This window comes from Myotis daubentonii, chromosome 4 (assembly GCF_963259705.1).
Source record: "Myotis daubentonii chromosome 4, mMyoDau2.1, whole genome shotgun sequence".
Classification (NCBI taxonomy): domain Eukaryota; kingdom Metazoa; phylum Chordata; class Mammalia; order Chiroptera; family Vespertilionidae; genus Myotis; species Myotis daubentonii.
In genome coordinates this window covers 41,434,760-41,455,677 of record NC_081843.1, presented here as the reverse complement: position 1 = coordinate 41,455,677, position 20,918 = coordinate 41,434,760, and the positions used below count along the sequence as shown (strand labels likewise).

At 36.1% G+C, this 20,918-nt stretch overlaps 1 protein-coding gene across 1 annotated transcript; it reads left to right on the top strand.

Annotated features, from left to right (window-relative positions):
* Positions 1-12,754: 12,754 nt before the first annotated feature.
* LOC132232385 (thymosin beta-4-like) lies at positions 12,755-12,981 on the top strand. The gene has a single exon (XM_059691845.1). It carries the CDS (start codon positions 12,793-12,795, stop codon positions 12,925-12,927), a length of 135 nt encoding a protein of 44 aa, XP_059547828.1. The 5' UTR covers positions 12,755-12,792; the 3' UTR covers positions 12,928-12,981.
* Positions 12,982-20,918: the final 7,937 nt, after the last annotated feature.

Sequence of the window (20,918 nt, the reverse complement as noted above, 5' to 3'; positions counted from 1 at the left end):
TAAATGACTTATGAGTTCATGTCAACATTCAACTAATGCCATTTCCAAGTCGCTGCATGTTGACCACACATTTCAGGTGGCTAGAAACCTTAAAGAAATATCAAAGGATGAAATTTGAAGGATTCTAGATGTAAATTGGGCTTCTTATATATGGAATATGCTTGACTATCAAGTGCTTAATTCTCTACCACTTTGAAAGTAATTTTATTAACCAATGTCACCCCAATAAATTCAATTTTAAAAATAGTATAATTAATTTAAATATGTGAATAAATTAGCTCTTCATGAATGAGTATCTTACTAGTCATTTTATAGCCTTACAGAATGTACTATATTGGTTTACTGTAGTCAATGTCCAGGGCTACAGATGAAGGCATATCATATATATTAAACATACTCAGTTTACCTTAATTTAAATGTTAGATGTGGCATGTGATTGCTAAAGAAAATAGAAGTTCCTAACGATATAAGATTGATTTATACTAGTGAAGATGCATTCTTTTATTTGGAACAAATGATTAATCTTTCTTTACCAAAGTTGCTACTGTGCTTTCTCAACTAGGCATTTTAATTTTCATGTTGATAACCAAGTCAGAAAGAATCTATTATAAATGATCAAAGCATATGCTTGATAGGCTAGGTTCTTAAAATGACAAGTAGGACAGTTGTGTGATAAAGAAAAGTTGATGCATGCTTTAATCTGCACATTTTGGTGCACTGCACACAGCATTGCTTTCATTGAAATGGATTTTGTTCGCGACACTTTCACTAAGTGTTTCCTCTTTAAACACTTTGTCAGGTAGAGAGATGCTCTAGGCCGGATTAGTTACTAATGGTGTAGTAACTGTTTTATTACTTAACATGTAAAGAAGAAATTTTTTTTTCTAATATCTGACCTTAAACTTTAGTTTAAATATTGAAAGAGAAATGAAAACAGGAAAAAAAAATAACATTTTCCTTTTGACTCTATTAATATTCAGGAATTAATTATAATAAATGAAGTTAAAAACAACAACTCTTTAACATTAGTATTCGGAGTTGTCCAGAATTGGAAAGGCCTGGTCTGGTGGCATCAAAGCATAAAACACCAGATGATTTTAGACAACTAGGCAAACCATCCACCTTAAGAGTCTGAAACAGGTAGGATGACACATTTCTTCATATTTCTAAAATGAATCAATGTTCACGAAAAGGTTAACCTTTTATGATCTCCTTGTCCTTCCTAGTGGAACACCAGGACTTCCAGGGCTTATGTGGTTCAGAAAAATGGTAGCGAGGCCTCTGATTGGCAGTTCATGTTGGCTGCTGTTGAGTTGCTCACTTAGACTTAGGTGATTCTCATAGAGGCAGTGAGTCTGTTGGCATCATGACAGGCTCGGCTCAAGGACTTTGTCCCATTGTCCAAGGACATGGCATTTTGCGGGTCCGGGAGACCTGAATAAGGTGGTGAATTCCCACCAGTCACACAGCAGCAAATCCGCACAACTCCTGGGACCAGTCATTTGTCCCTCCTATTCAAGCCACAGGAACACAATTCACTATCTCTTTGTAGTCAGATCACTCTTTCTTCTGACAATGTAATGTCAAGCCTTTTTATCCTCAGAAAATCCTAGTACCTTTCTGTAAAAAGCCTGCCTGCAGTTATTTTCAAAATATCTAGCAACATGACTTTTTCTAGTCTTGAAACACAAAAGCTTTAATTCATTCGTGGTACAAGGTTGCAGAGAACCCACCAGCCACAGCCCTGTCTCCATCTCTGGGTCAGAACATCATTTTGTAATTCTTTGAAAACATGAAGCAAAAGAGAAAAGGCAGTAAGTGAGTTCTTTGTCATTAACTCCATTCCATGTCCATCTCAAGGCATTTAACAGAATAAAAACTCTAGGGAGAGGAAAACCTAGTGGAAATCAAGGGATACCAAAACAGAGGGAAAAGGTTAAGAATTCAAATGTGAGTTCAGAGCATGTATCAGAGAGCCCCACTACAACTGGAAGAGAGATACCAAGAGATTAGCTCGGGCTCAAACACTACTTTTCTCCTTAGATCCCTTCTCCAATCAAAGTGGAGCTGGCTACCCCTCCCCCCCCCCACACACACACCACACTCTCTACCTCCCCCTTCGCCCCCCTTTCAGGTTTCTTTGCTGGGACAACAACAAAAACAACAACAGCTACATTTAATTGAGAACTGGCTATGAACCTAGGCACTATATAAAGCTAGGTGCTTTACATGCACTACATCCTTTAATCTTTACAAAAGCTCTATGAGGTAGGTCTATTATTTTTACATTATTATGGAGCTTTTGGATTGAAGTAAAAAAACAAACAACAACAAAAAACTGCTATTCAAACTGACTGTGTAATAAAAGAAGTATAGAGGTAGACCAGGCTTCAGGTCTATCAGGTTCCTCAGGAGCATCATCAAGGAAGTTCAGTCTCTCCATCCTCCTTTGACATATTGGCTTCATCAGAAAGCCCATCACCCTCATGGTCACGAGATACCTCCCACCAGTGACGAAGCATAATTCCTTCCCCACATGCAACAGAACTAGCCACTCTTCTGTATCTTATTGACCCTAAGTAGTTCGGGCCTGTGCATCCATGAAGCAATCACTGGCAAAGAGCCTGCGTGACAACAAATATCTTAGATGAATCATTGAAAGTGGAATGATGTTTGCCATCCAACCACAATGATCACCATGTGCCCCATTTTACACATGAGGGGACCGTAGAGCAAAACAGTTCAGTGATTTGCCCAAGATCACATAGTTATAAGAGGGAGATGCAGGTCTGGTAACAAAGTACATGTTAGTAACCTTTGTTCTATAGCGCTTGGACGCATTCTGAGGGTGGGAGAAGGTTTCCCAGAAGCCAAATTTAGGTGCTTATTCATGAGACAAATAAGAGAGGTCTACCCCAAATCACCTTGTTCTTTCAAATATGAGGAGCTAAATGGATAAGATTAAGATGTAAAGGGACTTTAGGATACTGTAATTGTGTCACTTGGAACAATTTTGAATTTTTGTGTGTACTTATTGCAATCAAATGTGAGACATGGAAGGTAGAGTGAAAATTACAACCTAGGGAAAGTATAACAGTTGGTTACTCAGCTTTCTTTGAAGCAAAGATTGCTTGTTAACAACCCACTTGTTTCTTTTCTGTGACTGTGTTTACTACTCAACTCATTCTTGTCATGTGAATTGCACTGCTTTAAAAATAAATGAACAAAATATTTTAGCAAAATGTTTTCTTTCTTTTCCTTCCCTACTTCAAAAGACTCAAAGTACCCAAATGCAATTCATCATTCAAATTCAAATCATTTTTAACAGGTCATATAAATGACTGATTCTATTAACTACTGAATCAATAAAGTAGAATCTCCTTCAGTACACTGGGAATTACATGATGGATCTTTCCTTTTCATCAATAACTCTGAATAGCTCTGTGTTAATAAATCCTTCATATTTCTCATCACAGTAAGTAGGAAGACTAGAGGAACCTCCCAGATCCATGATGTGATTTACTGTCTGTGTGAACATAGGGATAAAGATTCAAAGAAGCTTACCCCTAAATGATGAGAATGGGACTCATTAGAAGAAATATAATTATTCTGAATAAACAAAAATCAGTCTTCCATTTTTTTCTTATCTTTTCTCATTCCTTCTTTATATGATTCATAAAAACCCTATGTTCTTAATGATTTTCAATTTTTCCTAATTTCCTTCTTTAAAACCCTAAAGGAATTGCATTTTTCTTCTCTTTCCTTGTTTTATTCATCCATCCAACTTCTTTGTATGCTATGAACAGATTATGAATTAAGGTTCACAGATTTTTTTCCTATATATAAATGCCATGTCAACAAAATAATTTTAAATAACTTCTAGTGAATTTATTATTCTGTAATATTTTAAAACAATTATCCTATTTGATAAAGTATGTATTTGAAGCTTCAGATAGAATGATAGGATTTTAATGTTGGGATGGTTTCTTTTATGTGTGTGTGCATCATCTGAACAGTTAAAACTCCTGACAAATTAGTATCTTCCAGTGACTTTAACTTGGCTTGTTTATTGGTGACAAGAATCACTGAGGTTGATGGAAAAGAAGGAAAGCTAAAAAATCTGGTTGAGCACACAGTTAAATTTATTTGCTAATGAAACTAAAGACAAAAAGATTGTCTTACTAACATTTGGAAATGTCAATCTCTTTTTTATTTTGACCATTCTCATGACTATGAATGATATCCCACTGTGGTTTAATTTACTTTCCTTGATGACTGGTGATGTTAAGCACCCTTTTCATGAGCTTTGTGACCATTCACATATTCTTTTGTGAAATCAGTAAATTCTCACTTATTTTTGGATCATTTGTCTTTTTATAATTGATTACTAAAAGCTTGTTAGGTATCCTATTTTTTATATTCAGATTATTTTGCTGAAATTATTTTTTTTCCAGTTTATGGCTTGAATATTTATTTTTAGTGGTGTCTTTTGATAAATGGATATTTTTCATTGTATCTATCGATTGCATCTTTATGATTAATACTTTTTACATCCTGACTAAAACAGTTTTGCTTATCCCAAGGTAATAAGATATTCTTTAATATTTTCTTTAAGGGGCTTTTTGGTTCTGAGCTTCACACTTACCACTATGACCACCTTAAAATAATGTTTATGTGAGGAATGAGGAATGGATTGCAGTTCATTTCTAATTGTCCAGCGACATCTGCTTTAAAAGACTTTGCTATGCCTTTTAGTTGATTGAAACCTTCAATTTGCCACATGTGTGTCTATTTCTGGAATTCAAGGTCTCTTCCACTAATCTTTTGTCTAACATTATTTCAAAGTATACAATTTAGATTGTCGTAGCTTTATAGGTTGTAAATTTTATGTTTTTCAAATTATTTTTAGGTTGTTTTGGCTATTCTAGTTTCTTTGCATTTTGTATACATTTTAGAACTAGTTTATTTCTCCCCCCAAAATCAGCTGAAATATTGATAAATATTGCTTTGAAATTGTATATTAATTTATGAGAAATGAACATATCAATTCTACCCATCTAATTACATTTTGTGTCTTTCCATTTTAAGTAAATATTCTTTAATGTCATTCACTAACAGTGTCTTATAATTTCAATAAAGAATTTTTTCATATTTTGTTAGATTTATTTCTGTATTTTGATGTTATTAATGCAATTGTTATTTCAATCTCATTCTTCAATTGATTACTGCTATAATATAGGAATATGAATGATTATTGTGTACTGATTTTTATCCTGAAAATTTATGTCTTGACAGATTGATTTGTTTACCAATGTAGAACGTCCTTTTTCTCTCATAATTCTTATTGTCTTGATATTACATATATAGCCATTAGCTTTTCAGTTTTTTAAAAAATCCTCACCCAAGGACATGTTCATTAACTTTAGAGAGAGAGGAAGAGTGAAAGAGAGAGAGAGAGAAAGAGAGAAAAACATCAATCAGTTGCCCCAACAGAGGATCAAACCCATAATCTGGCTATGTGCCCTAACCAGGAATTGAACCCAAAATCTTTTGTTGTACGGATTACGCTCCAATGAAGTGAACCACCTGGCCAGGGCATCATTAGCTTTTTATATTTAGTATTTATATGGCATATATTTTTATATTGTTTTACTTCTACCCTATCTGTGTCTCCTGTAGACAGCTCATAATTGAGCAATTGGGTATTGCTTTTTAATGTAGTCTACTAATTTCTGCCATTTAAGAGAAGCACTTAATCCATTTTTATTTATGTAGTAATTATTATTGTTTTAATTTCCCAAATTTGTATTTATCTTATGTTTATTCCATTGTTCTTTGTGTCCTTCTGGCCTTTTGTGGGAAGAAATAATATTGTTGAAAATTTTATTTTATTTATTGTATTAATTTTTAAGCTACAGATTTTATGTGTCATTTTAGAGCTGAATATAATATGCATCTTTAAATTATCACTTTTTTTCAAGTAATAGTATACTAATTCATAAATAATATAAAACTGTGTAGTAATATTCCATGTACACCTCCATCCTTTGTGTTCTTTTTGTTTATTTTACTTCCGTATATGTTAACAACTTTATGATGCATCATTTTTGCTTTAAACACTTATTTTTTTTTTAAGAAATAAATACATATAATTAGGATATAAAAATAATTAAATGTAAAGCTCTTGAGTTCCATTTGGTATCAATCTTTTAGCCTAACAGATTTTTATCTTCATTTCATATTGTGAAGTCACCTGGAGATATTATTCAGCTTTTTTCCTATCTAAGAATATCATTATGTTGCCTTCCTTTTTGAAGAATATTTTTGCTGGATATAAAATTATAGGTTGACAGATCTATTTTGTTCTTTCAGCACTTTCAAGATATCTTTCTTTTATCTTCTGGCTTCCATAATTTCTACTGAGAACTAATCCATCCTCTCTATTGATGTTCACTTTTACACATTTTTTTCCTCTGGTTATTTTATCTTGGGTTTTCAGCAATTGACTACAATGTGGTTTTCTCTGTATTTATCCTGCTTGAATTTCCTAAGTGGCTTGGATCATTCATCAGTTTGATGAAACTAGTAGTTTATCAAATACTCTGCCCCATTCTCCCTTTCCTCTCCTTGGATTATTTCATATTTTTCCAAGTGTTTTCAATGTTCTTTGCTTTACAAAAACACTTTTGTTTCTAATATTTTCTATTGACTATTTCAAGTTTACTTAAAGCTTCCCCTGCAATATAAAATCTGCTTTTAAGTCCATACAATAAAATCTTTCTGATGTTATATTTTCATTCTAGCACTTCTACTTAGTTTAATATTTAAAAATAGTTTTTGTATTTCTGCTAACATTTCCCATTTTTTTGCAAATGTTGTACACCACTTCTACTATATCTTTTATTATGTTTTTATATTTTTTATAGATTTCAGAGAGGAAGGGAGAGGGAGAGAGAGAGAGACAGAAACATCAATGATGAGAGAGAATCATTAATTGGTTGCCTCCTGCACGCCCACACTGAGAATTGAGTTCCAATCTGGGCATAAGCCCTGACTGGGAATCAAACCTTGCTATGACACTCAACCACGGAGCCATGCAGGCTAAACATTTTTATCATTTTTAGTCCATGTATTTTAAAGCCACAATCTGATGATTACAACATGTAGACCCTCTATGGATCTGTTTCTATTGACTATTTTCTCTCGTGACCATTTTCTTGTCTTGTAATCTGTAAGTATATGCCAGACATTTTAATAAGAGAAGAGTAGAATCTAAAGCAAATAATATTTACCTCCAAGAAAGGTACAGATTCCTTTTCTGTCAGTCTACTACAGGTGAGTGAAATGACTGGGTTAGCTGGGTCTGGACTTTGCTGCTGCTTTAGTTTGACTCAGTACACCACTGGCTTGAAATATTTTGAATGGGGGATTAAAACTTTCTTATCAACAGGAACTGAGCACTGACAACATTCCAGAAATCTGTCTATGCTTCACAGCCAATCCACCAGCTTTCAGAGTTGTTGAGATTGTCACCATATTTCACTGCTCAGTTATAAGATGTTGGGGTTTCTCTCTCGAGTCTCTTTGCTCTCTAGTCTTAACACCAAATACTTTCTGTACCTTAGGAGATAGTTACAACCTATCTCCAACTCTTCTATTCTTTAGATAGGTAATGGCTATACACTCACGATGAGCCTTAGTGCCATAAGGTGGTGCCTCTTAGCTCTCCTACCCACTCTCAGGATTCAATAATAAAAGCCTGGAGTTCCCGGGCAGAGAGAGTGTTCTCTGAGCTCTCCTTATGGGCCCATGATCTTTTGTATATTAAAGTCTAGATTTCACAAAGAGGTTCATACTAGCTGCTTAATTAATATTTATCCTAGTAGTATGCATCTCAAGATCTTTATTTCAAAATAGCATAACATTACTATTTTAGAAGAAATCTGTTTTCAAAAATCATGTAATCCATAAAAAGACAGTCTGATAGCACACAGTCCAGTTGAAACTAGTTTTATTAAGTGGAGTAGAATGCATTACATATCTTTATGTTAAATACTCTAACTTTATAGCTTAGATAGCTTCTTGGTCTGGTGGAACTCTGTCACAATGTGATTCTGGGTTGTATTCTTTGCTTCTTCATCGCTTACTAATGAACCTTGGGAGTATCATGTGACTTTGTTGCTTCAATTTTCTGTCTGTTCATTGTCCATTCCAGGGAGAAAAGTGAGAATTAATAAGTCTCTAAAGTACTTTGAAAACTTTTCAACAGTACTCTATAACTCTAAGCAGTCATTACTATAGACATTTTCTATTTCTAAAATTATTTTTATAATAAAACAATTCATAATAGTCTTTTCAGTTGAATAGTATTCATGACCATACCGGTGAGGGCTAACTAATGATTCATGGATCTATCTTCTTAATTTCTAAATAAAACACTAATAAAATGCAAAGGCTCACTTCGATTTTGAAATGTAAGGATACCTACACCCGGGGGCCTGCATACAGCTTTTAAAATCTTGGAAAGAAAATGCAGTTGATAGAATTCTTGCTGGATGTAATAGTCCACTTGAATTAATAGCAGTCCATGGGATTGAACTTGCAATTGTGCCCCATTCTGACTGAAGGGAAAGAAGAAATATCTCTGTCATCATGGAAAATGTAGTGTGGCAGGTGGTCATAATACATGATAAGGGCTCTGTTCCCTTTGATGACACAATTATTAGAGTGCTTGTTTCCCAACACAATAGGACCATTGAGTAGGCTCCTTGCCATAAGCCTTTGTAAGTATTCCAAGGAGAAAAATTAAGCTCCAAATGGACATATCCATTAATGAATCACCTTTAGAAAAAGCTACTTTAGAAGTAGGACATTTAAAACGATGGCAGCAGTGAAATTAAACTTGCAAAGAATATTTATGGATCCTTCCACCAAGGCCAAGAGTCTACAGTGGCTACCTGAACACACTAAGCTATATATAGAGAATAGTAACTTTCCCTAAAAATCAGGGCCGGTGCTGTGTGGCCATTCACCACATTGTTCATCTTCACCCTAGGGGCATTTCACTAATCTTTGTCAGCAGTGAGGCTTCTTTTGAATTCTGCTGTGTAGTGGCTTAATGATAAATAAGCATATTTTTAAAAGTCACGTGAATCTTCTATTTTCAAAGCGGCATTTTATAGTTGCAGGAACCTTAACATTTTGTTAAATCATTAAAAACTATTCATATTCTCCAATAAAAAATGCACTAGATCAGAGGTCTCCAAACTGTTAGGATATACTTCCATTAGTCAAAGGATGTTGAGCAAAATTCCCAATACCTACATATTTATAAATTATATGCATGTACTATCATTAACTAGTAACTAGCCAAATATACATTTAGGGTTATAGCCATCCTTAATGATGATATGCCTTCACCTGTATTTGATAAAATCCTCTTAATAACTTCAATTTTATTGTCTAACTACTTGTCAGATATTTTTACCCTTGGCTTACTTGTTTTTTCATGAACACTGGCTTCTGTTGAGCTTATGCGAAAAATAATGGTGACAGCTCTGCCGATGTCTAGTTGTTTGCTTGTGCTTGCATTATGAGCTAGACCTTGACTCTGTGGGTTTTCTGCCAGGATCTTGTGAAGTCACTTGTACTTTTCAATGAAGAATGGTCTGGTATTGAAGTGGATAGCATCATGCACAGACTTCCTAACCCAGGCACACATGCACTACGATATGCTGAATATTTGCATAACATATGTGATATAGGACACTGTGAATACAAACTGAATAAGAGGTCCTAGTTCATTTTCCATGCTATATATTAGGAAAAAAAAGTCTTGTTTTTAGATAAAAAGAAGGAAATCCTAGTACTTTCTGTATTTCTTCTTCCTTACCCAGTGGGTTGTGTACCTCCCCACCACCACCTTTGGAGCCCACTAGCTTAAGTGACTCATATTTGGAAATAGAAAAATAGAACATGATTAATGGAAAAGGGAAGTACTATTATTAATCTGCAAATACATCATGCTCTGAGTAAAAATCAAATGGAAAATCAAGAAAGGATGATAGCACAGTCAAGAATCAAATGATATTAATTTGTGGTGATCTTTAAAGAGATAATTTTTTTCCACAAAAGAAGGAACCAGAGTAACAGGATAGGGAGCGGTGATCCCAGGAGTACCTCAGCAGCATGCAGGATAGTGACGTGGGCTGGCAGGGCAAGTACATAAAGATGAAGAGGGAGAAACAAGTCTGCTAAGAGAAGACATTTTGGTAAAAATCAGAGTTCGAAACTCAGTGGAAATTAAACTGGGGAAGGAGAGATATATTCTAATTATAGGGAGGGGGGGCTAAGAATATGCTTTCGTTGTCATGATAGAGTTATAATAAGAGAGAAGTGATTACGCTCCTCAGATACTGCCTGTAGCATTTATATCACAGGTAAGATCAAGTCACCATCTGTTGGCGCATTTAGTTACAGTGACTCAGTGACACCACTTTCTCACTTCTTATCCCTGTCTCTGTCTCAAGAAACAGGTCCCTCTCCCCCTCTAAAGCTCAGAGCTCCTTTTGTATCACCCTGCTCCTCTCCTCCCAGTACCATCAAGACCTTAATTCTCAATTAAGCCTCTAGGCATCTTCAGTGCCTCCTCACAGCTTTCACCCCATGCCTTCAAACAAGAATGCTCTCTGCTCTCATAGAAAATGACCCAACTGCCCTCTCTAGCTACTGCTATAATTTTTCCCCTTTTACTGTCAAACTTTTCAAATAAGGAGCCTATATCTGCTGCCTCCATTTTCTCTGCCATACCCTCAAATCAGGCTTCTGTTCTTATTACTTTGCAAAAAAAGAATTTCCCATGGTTCTTATCCAGTCATTACTGTGCCCTACTTATGTTTCATAGCTGTCTCCTATCACCTCTCTCCCTCCTTTTTTTTTTTTTGCTGCTATACCTCTAGTCTGGCCTTTTCTGTTTCCTACTTCTAATCCTGATTCCCTGCCTCCTGTCCAGGATCTTCACTAACCCATTATGACACTTCTCTGTTTGTAGTAGCAATGTTCTCTATTTTAAGACACCGAACATTTAATTTCTCATCCTGACTTTTAAGTTTCTCTTATTTTCCCATCCCCACTTATCAAATCATTATTTATTACAACAGAAAGGGCTAAATAAATATTTGTTGAGTGACTGAATAAATGAATGAACATGGATTCTATGCTGTCCTGGGCAAGAGGTATCCTCCTTGTTCTATCAAGACCACAGTTCCCTTCTATCTTTATTATGTTGATACACTATAGACAACTGGGTTTGGGGTATCTGCAAACAAGAACAATGCTCATGAACATACACACTAGAGGAGAGTTTCAAGAAATAGGTTGTAATACTTAAAGTTAAAAGTTATAAAACCTAGGCATTTGGGGATGATCTTAACTTTCTTCTGTTTCCACCTATGATAAATTTCAGCCTTTGTTCTTGGGTTGCCTGAAGCCTGGGATGTGTTGAAGCCTTTCAATTAACTAGGGAATATATTTAAGCTTTTCTCTAAGAGTGTCATTCACTACCTTCTCTTTCCAAGTGCTTGCCAATCGATAGCAGCAGAGATGAACTCAAAGTCATGAATAAGGTGATTATGTGGCTTTTGTGCTTGCCTGCCTATGCGGCTTCCCCCCAGGGAAAACTTGACATGCCTGAGGTTCCTGCTTTCTTTGCCACATCATATCCCTGAGTTTTGATTTGACTGATTTACTAGAGAATAAAATCATATAGACCTCCCTACTTTCTCCTAACAGCTTATTCTTGATGTAAGTCTAGTAGAAAGTGAAATCTGTTGACAAGCCTTCCTTTCTGGTTAGAAGCTGTAGTCAGCCAGTTTGAGAGCTACTAGTAGTGATTCTTTTTATGAAAAACCAAACACTCTTTAACAACAAAGGATAAAATGCACGATATACCCTAGTAAAAATAATTATATAATTATATGATTCTCCAATTTTACAATCCTTTTCTGTTCCAGGAAGCCTTCTATAATTATTATAACTTTGCTGATGTCCTTTCCCTCTGGACTTTTATGGAAATTAAAATTTTGCACTGAATTATATGTGTATCATTTTTTGTTTGTTGTTTTCAGCCACCTGTGCCTCTTTGAGGGTGAGGACCAAATATTTTAGTTTAGGTCAACACCATATTGCACATTGTAAAATATTTAGTAGTTAATTAGCACTCATGTGTCTACTGAGCAATTAAAGATGGCCAGGGGGTGGGAAGGAGTGTGGAAGTAATTACCAAAGTACTGACTGAATGTATTAGTCAGGGATTTAAAAAATGCAAGTAACACAGATCTAAACCAAACTTCTTTTATTCCTTCTGTCCTTCCACAAATACTTATAGAACACCTACTATGTGGAGTATATCAGTGCACAAAATAGAGTAAGATTCCTTTGAGGAGTTTGCATTGAAGTACAGTGAAATAAGTATCACACAATAGCCCTGGCCAGTTTGACCCAGTTGAAGTATCACCCATGAACTGAAGGGTCTGGAGTTTGATTCTGGTTAAGGGCAGCAGTCTAGATCCCTAGCCCTGGTTGGGGCTTGTGAGGGAGGTAACCAGTCCATGTGTTCCTCTCACATCGATGTTTCTCTCTCTGTCTCTCCCCCTCCCTTCCACTCTCGCTGGAGATCAGTGGAAAGGTATCCTCCGGTGACAATTTAAAAAATGACACAGCAGACTCGGTGGCGGTCACTGAGCAGATCCGACTTCCCTCGCTCGCGCACCTCGCTCAGCTTCCTCTGCACCCATGTCTGACAAACCCCGTATGGCTGAGATTGAGAGATCCGGTAAATTGAAATTGAAGAAGACAGAAACGCAAGAGAAAAATCCACTGCCTTCAAAAGAAACGACTGAACAGGAGCAGCAAGCAGGCGAATCGTAATGAGGCACGCGCCGCCAATATGCACTGTACATTCCACAAGCATTGCCTTCTTATTTTACTTTTAGCTGTTTAACTTTGTAAGATGCCAAGAGGTTGGATCAGTTTAAGTGACTGTGCTGCCCCTTTGCACATCAGAACTACTGACAACGAAGGCCGCACCTGCCGCTCCCATCTGCCTGGCTGGCTGGGGGCATGTTGGTGAAGGAACGAGCTGGGTGGGACGAGGGTGAAATCTAGAGTAAAAACCAAGCTGGTCCAAGGTGTCCTGCGGGCTGTAAAATGCAGTTTAATCAGTGTGTCATTTTTTGTTGTTGTTCAAATGATTTTAATGTTTGGAATGCACATTTTTTAAAAATGCAAATAAAAAGTTTTAAGACCTGAATAAAATTACACAATAGACAAAATAATTAGAAAATACAATGAAAGGTTGGGGGGGGGGATAAAAAAGAACAGGGGAGAGTTAGTGGGAGAAGCTTATATGCCCATATATGTATAGCACAAACATATTCTGGGAAACAATGCCTTAAATGCTAGTTTATTACAATTGGATCAGTTTGCCAAAAGTAAAGCATCATTGTCATTCACAATTATGGGAATAAAAGTTAGGGATGTATCTTCCCAACAGTGATTTTCTAAGAAGCACAAGTTCACTTTACGATCTCAAAGATGGTGCTGTTATTAAATTTAAGCCAATGTACAGTTGTGACCATTTTTAAATACCTTTAGTCCCACAGAACTGCACCAACGCACAGACACCTGTATACAAGTCTCATTGCCAAAAATTCCAGTTATATCTCTACAGCACAGGAGTTTTGGAATCAAATACGTTTTTAAATAATTAAAAGTTATAGAAAATGTTCCTAAATAGCATACAACAGAACAACAACCCGTACTGTCCTGGATGACAAAATAAAAAACAAGAAACTACTGTTGCTCATTCATAAAACTCACACAAGGGATCACAGGCTGGATGTGGGGATTTGCAAAGGCTGTAAGCCTTGAACCAATCTAACATTTAAGAAGAGCACCCTGAAAAAGCTGCTCATACACATGCTCAATCTAAGGGCCATGAAATTCCTCTACATTTTAGTTCCCCCTCTGGAAATAAGAATAAAAATTTCCCTGAAAGATAGTAGTAAAAACCAAAATTACATTAAAGTACTAGGTAGAAAGTATTTATCTAAAGTGCAGTGCAACTCTAATGTCAGATTTGTTTTATTAATTATAATAAAAATATGAATTCCAAATATGAATTCCAACATTCAGAAGAAATACTATTCAACTGAACTCCTCTACCAAGAAATCCTTATAAATGGGCCATCAATAATTCTATTAAGTGTACATGACACTGCGGAACTTGATACACATATGTACATCTCAGTCATTCCTTTCAGCGATGTGAGAGCTGTTTTTTTTTTTTTTATTGATGTTTTACAGAGAGGAAGGGAGAGAGATAGAGAGTTAGAAACATCGATGAGAGAGAAACATCGATCAGCTGCCTCCTGCACATCTCCTATTGGGGATGTGCCCGCAACCCAGGTACATGCCCTTGACCGGAATCGAACCTGGGACCTTTCAGTCCGCAGGCCGATGCTCTATCCACTGAGCCAAACCGGTTTCGGCGATGTGAGAGCTGTTTTATGACCAACTTATTGGCCCTCAACCACCTGATTTTGCAGAGCATATATTTTTTAGAGGACGAGGTACAAGAATTTCAAAATATATAACTTTCCTGAGCTAACTTGGGTGCTGACAGGAAAACCTTAGACTATAATTATTCCAACAATAGCATCGGGTTACAAACTCCCTCACCACGTGGGGTCAAAAGCTTCCCCTAGAAAGGCAAAGACTTGTCAGTGAACACTAGGCAGCACAGCTCATAAAAATTTCATTAGCTTGCCCTTCTCTTCCTGCGGTAAGACAGATGTAAAATCAGGAAGTTTCCCGGTAGATCCTACTCATAGCATTTAGAAAATGAACTTGGAAACACACACACACACACACACACACACACACACACACACACACTCCACACACACACAGACACATGCGACATTGAGTTTGCTGAGTTGTAGGTAGAGCATGTCACACGCCTCTGATCAAAGGTGCCACACATTCAACAGCAGCCCCTTTTCATGCAAAGCACCAACATACACATGTGCTAGGAACTGCCAGAGCTGACAGAGTTATGGGAAATGCCAGTGGAATGTCGAGAATGTAGAGAACAGGCCTATAATTATTCACAAGCCTTCAGGAAATAAACATTCGCTTTCAAAAAATTGTTTTCAGCTGCTTTAAAGCCAAGTGACAGGCAAATTACAGTGCAGGGAGGGAAAAGTTTCCATTTTCTAATTTGATGCCTTTTGTTGCACCTACTACATTACCCGCGTCCAGGCTGCCACATCCCGTCGTGCTTCCAGCCTCAGGCTGAGAGCCGCGCCCAGCGGGAAGGGCTGTTTGTCCAGCCCCACAGCGTGCTAAGTGTGCTGTGAGAACAGCGCCCGGGGACCTGGGGCGATGCTTCTGCTTCACATTCCTAGAATTTCCACAAGTGCTTTTGGCTGCACAAGCTGCGGCTGCTCCTTCCACATCTTCTTTGTGCCAAGCTGGGCTAGGTTTATGGAAACTCTGCCGGCCTTGCCTAGAAGCAGCCCCAAACTCACATTTTCCCATGGCTTGGCGCGGGGTGGGGGTTGGGGGGGGGTGGGGGGGTGGGAGGAGGAGGATGGGGAGATAGAAGAAACGGTGGGAATGAGAACAGCAAGTCTTGGGTGCTCACAGGCTGACAGGTAGCTGTCAGGAAAATAAATAAGGGGCCGGTATCTGCCGGTATAAGAGGGAAGAAAGGAAATTAAGTTTTTATTAAAAGAGATAACAGCAATGCTATCAGCCAGGCAGTTTCCTACTGCCTGCTGAGTCCTGTGAGGAGGATTCCCAGTTCTGTACATGACAGACTGTCAGAGTGGCCCATAGATGCACAGCAAGACGCCCACAGAAGCTTCGTTCTACTGGAGCTCGTACCTTCATAAAACATTGAAGATGCCCTAACCGATTAGATATGAAAAAATTAAAAATCCTACATACGTGGCTTAATTTGGGGCCTTGAGCTAGATTTTTGTGCATTAAAATGTAGACTGAGATCAAGTAGAAATGTGTATTCAAAGAGAAACATATTTAGTAACAACTATTTTACAAACAAAAGAACGAAGCCAAAAGTTCTGGCTGAGATTAATGTTTCTTATAAGAAATTCAAAGCAATAGTCCCTGACTCCTTCTCATTAAAATCTTATGTTACCATTTATTATGACTTTGAGCAACTTAAAAAAAAACAAATAAAAAAAAATTAAACGCAAACTTCAAGTGTTAAAAGAAAAAAAGAATTGATCCCCTTAGATTAATCCACTTGCCTGTATATGCTATGGCTGCTCCTTCAGCTACACAATAAACAGCTCATTTTTTCTCCGCAAATGATACCTACGCCTTGAAAACCTTTTAACTTTTTTAAAATTGTGTTTGGCTCAAATAATTTAGGATAGAACAAAACGGGAGGTAAAGGAGAGGACTTGATCCAAATGAGTTAGACATCTGTTTTAGTGTAAATTAAAGTTGTTCATAGGTACCTGTTACCTTCAAGACACTGAATTTGGGTACAACCAAGAGCTCTCAAATAATGTCTCTTCACACTTCTCAGTTTTAGTATGAAGAGCTCTGGGTTGCATTGAAAATGGATTTTTTTTTCCCCCAAATAGGTTCTCAAATTCAGATATTATGAGCAGTGTTTGGCTGATTACATGATTTGCAGTGGTGAATCCTTCGGTACTGGTGAAGTGTGAAGATTGACAGACTTCAGTGCAGTCAGGTTACAAGCACAGACACTCCAATTTTCAATTTAATGGGTTATTTGGGTGTGCAAAGGGCTGAAGCTTGAGTGAGGAATAAGAAAATAATTGCCAGAGGCATGAAAGCTGTGTAGAATTTCTTTGGATTTTAAATAAAGTTGTTTTTGCAGGACCATAAAACTATGCTACATAAATCTGTCAAAAATAATTTCTGATTTCTGAATTTATTTTAAAAATTCTAAGAAAGAAATACAACTCAAATCACATTTACATTGCATTAAAAATCTTTGTGGGAACAAAGCATGATAAAAACAAACTAAATAAATTAAAACAGGTATATTCTTTATTGAAATAAAGTACTTAAATATATATATATATTTGGGATATATATATGTACATATATATATCCCAAATACATATAGTTCATTTAATATATTCAACAAGAAACCTATGGCCATAAATTATTAAAATCTCTAAATAAAGAAATGAATTAAGGAAACATAAAACATTTAAATAAGTCTCTGGTTAAGAAGGCTCTGTAAGTTCACACTTAAATACATGGCCTCTTTTCCAGAAACAGAGTAAGGGCAGGCAAAAATCAGTTAGAAATAACTTAGCTCGAAAAACAATATAAACATCTCCCATACTAGACGTGGAACAGAAATGCATTGAGTTGTAGAGCTAAAACTCAGTGCTTTCTGGGTTCTGCAATAGGTTGCCATTAAAATGCTTCTGCAAAGGTTAACAGGGTCTGAAAACCAGGACTTGAACCTAGAAATTTCTTCAATACCATCATGAAAAGAGGCCAAAGTAAACTATTGACAACCACAAAAATCAACAATAAAAACACTGATGTATTCTAAATAAAATTAATTTTAGGAAACATTTTGACAGTCTTTAAATGAGGATACTTATAATGCTCAGTTTATCTTTTTAACATAGTGGACTAATGAAAAACTGTGGCTATGCGAAAAGCTTAATAGAAACCTTGGGAATACAAAAAATGAACTTAAAACGTTCGATAACTATATAAATGCTGAAATAGTCACAAGGATAGAACTAGTGAATTTTAAGAATTGATTCATGTACTCAGAGTGTATCACGGAGAGATAAATAAGATGAAAAGCAGATAAGAGGCTCTAACGTAAGTCCAAATTGATTTCTAAATTAAAGGAAGAGAGGAAATTACACATGGACAATATTTGAAGATAAGTAGCTGACACATTCAAATAATGAAGAAATTAATGAATCTTCATACCACCTATGCATTCTGAATGCCAAAAAAAGATATAAAAAGGAATTCCACATCTAGATGGGTACTGCAAAATTCAGAATAGTAAAGAAAAAGAGAAAATTTTTAAACTGCCAAAGAGAAAAGTCTGTTAATCTATTAAGAATAATTCTTAAACTGGGAAAATTTTCATGTGGCAATAACCAAGGACAGAAAAGAACTTAACAATAATAATATCTTCAAAGTGCTGAGAGAAAATAATGGGTAACCTAAAATTTTATATCCAGATAAGCTATCTCTTAGGAGTAACAACAACAATACAATAGAAAACAGACACACAAAAGCAGCAGAGTTTCATTAAAAGACTAAAACATGTATTTTAGAAAGAAGAAAATTCTTGGATGAATAAATGTCAAGCAGAAAATGATAAAAAATATGTCAGTAAATGTAATTAATTATTGACAGTTAGAAGAACTATTTAAACATGTGAAACTAAATTCTACTCAATAACAAAAGGTAAATTAGGAAAATGTGTACTTATTTGTGCATTATCCATAGAAAGTATGATTGTCCTTGTAAAATTCGTAAGTACTTATATTTATGGATGCTATGTTTTAAGCACTCCATGTTTATATCACCTCAGCACCTTTGCACTTACTCTTCTCCTTGTTTGGAAATGTATCCCCTTAAATCTTCTTGTGGCTTTTGTCTCTCACTGTCATTGAAGTCTCGGCTTAACTATTGCTTTTTCAGAAGTTAGAAATCAGAGAGGAGGTGACAACTCTCTTTGAAATAGCCCCTCTTCTACTTGTTACCACATGATAGTATATATTGGCTGTTTGGTAATTTCTCTTCTTTGATTTAAGCCTCATAACAGACATTCAGCTAATTCCTATCAAGTGAATGAATGGATGAATAAATGAAGGAAGAAAACTAAAATAATGGTAGTTTGACTTTTACCACCAAATGTGTTCTGAAGTATTTATTACTTAGTAACGTAGGCTAACATATTGGAACAGCCTTTGAAAATGTTATTTTAAGTACTGTGATATCACCAAATATCTGGAAGAGCAAAGGGCCATATTTACACAGCAAAGTCAAGCTGCATCTCATGCATTTTCTTATTTAGTTTTCATAAGAGTATAACCAGCGAAGAACTTGGAACTTAGGAAGATAATACTAGTATAGTAGTTCAAAGCCATTGAGCTAGTGAGTCATGAAATCAACATAGTACAAAGGCCTGTTTCTAAATTCAGTGCTTTTTCTAACACACTGATCTTTCTACTCAAATACCTCCAAAGTACCTATTTTGTGGTAAGTTTAACTATTGTCTGTGCTTAATTCAATGTTATCACCACCTCCTTGCAAGTAATCTGCATCACAGAGGAGATATTGGGAACTACATTTCCCAGGATTCCTTTCCCTCCATGTTTCCAAGTTAGAATTTTCCAGTGAATCATATGAAAATGAGGGGTAGGAGGGGAGAATGGGCTTCATTCTCCTGGGACACTAGGAGCCACACCTGTGGTTAGAAGGAAGATTCATAGCCACTCTCCAGGGAGCTCTTCATAACATCAAGCCAAGAATATCTTCTAATGTAAACTTCAGTTCTTTTAATGTAAACTTTCCATTGATATGCTAAAACCCATTATACATGGGGTGCACAGAGAGGGCTCCGTTTTTGTGACCAAAAACTGAGCACATGCATTTTTCCATATGATATTTTATTTTGTCAAAACCTCTCTTAGCCTTTTAACAAATGAGAAAACTGAGGCATAAAGAATAAGTTGCTCTAGATCACAACAAATGACCAGCAATCAATCCCTCAAGCCTATGCTAATTCTCATTGAGTTGGAGGAATGTTTAGGAAGAAATGTTGAGGTTGTTTGGCTCAGTGAGAAACAAGGTCATAATCTCCTAGCAATAAACTTGACAATGCCCAGGTACAGAAGCATCAAGTAGTGGTAAAGGTATATCACTAGTCATGTTAAAATGTCCAAAGAATAATAAAATGACAACTCTGGTTTGGCCCTCAGTGACCCAGATTGGTATTCTAGAAAGTCACTCTTTCATTGGGCAATTGTTTAGCTCTCTGCACAAATCAGAATTAAAGATATAGTTGCATGTGTTATATGTTATAAATTAGCTCTATCATTGTTTTATTTTCAAAATTTTAAAGGTCCCCAATCATTTTTTTACTGCCCATTCAATTACTATAAACCCTTAGTGGGTAAATAATCTGTCTTCTAAAAAGTTTTTATATGAAAACATTCTTTTCTGTGCTTACTCAGACAAAACACAGGCTTTTTTTTTTTTTTACTAAAAACCCTTGGTCACTCAGGCAAGTATAGCATTCATCCCATGGTGCTGCATAACCTCACAGAGAAGCAGCTCTCTATGTAAGATCAATAGTAACTGTAATGTACTCAGACAACATTTGGTACTTCTTTTAGGAAAGTCTAAAATATAGTCCAAAGAATAGTGTTACTATTACCTAGCACCTTTCTTCTTGTTTTATGAGCAATATGCAGTTTAATTTTATGTTACTTTCTATTCTGTGCTGTGTAGTTCTTTCAGAATGCCAATATGAAGGAAATGGCAAATCAGAAGGGTCTAGTAACTGCACATTTTAAACATAAGGCAGGCATTAGTACATCTACCATGTGTCCGATCTTTGTTCTTGGTTCATCAGGCCACAATTTATGTCAAGTCATTTATCTTTTTTTTATTTCAAGACTACAGTGGATACACTGTGTAGTTCAGCAGTTAGAGAAAATGATTATTGTCTCCTTAGTTTCTGATAAATGGTTGGCAATATAAAAAATAAAATAGCCTGGCTGGTGTGGCTCAGTGGTTGAGCATTGACCTATGAATCAGGAAGTCACATTTCTATTCCTGGTCAGGGCCCATGCTCAGGTTGC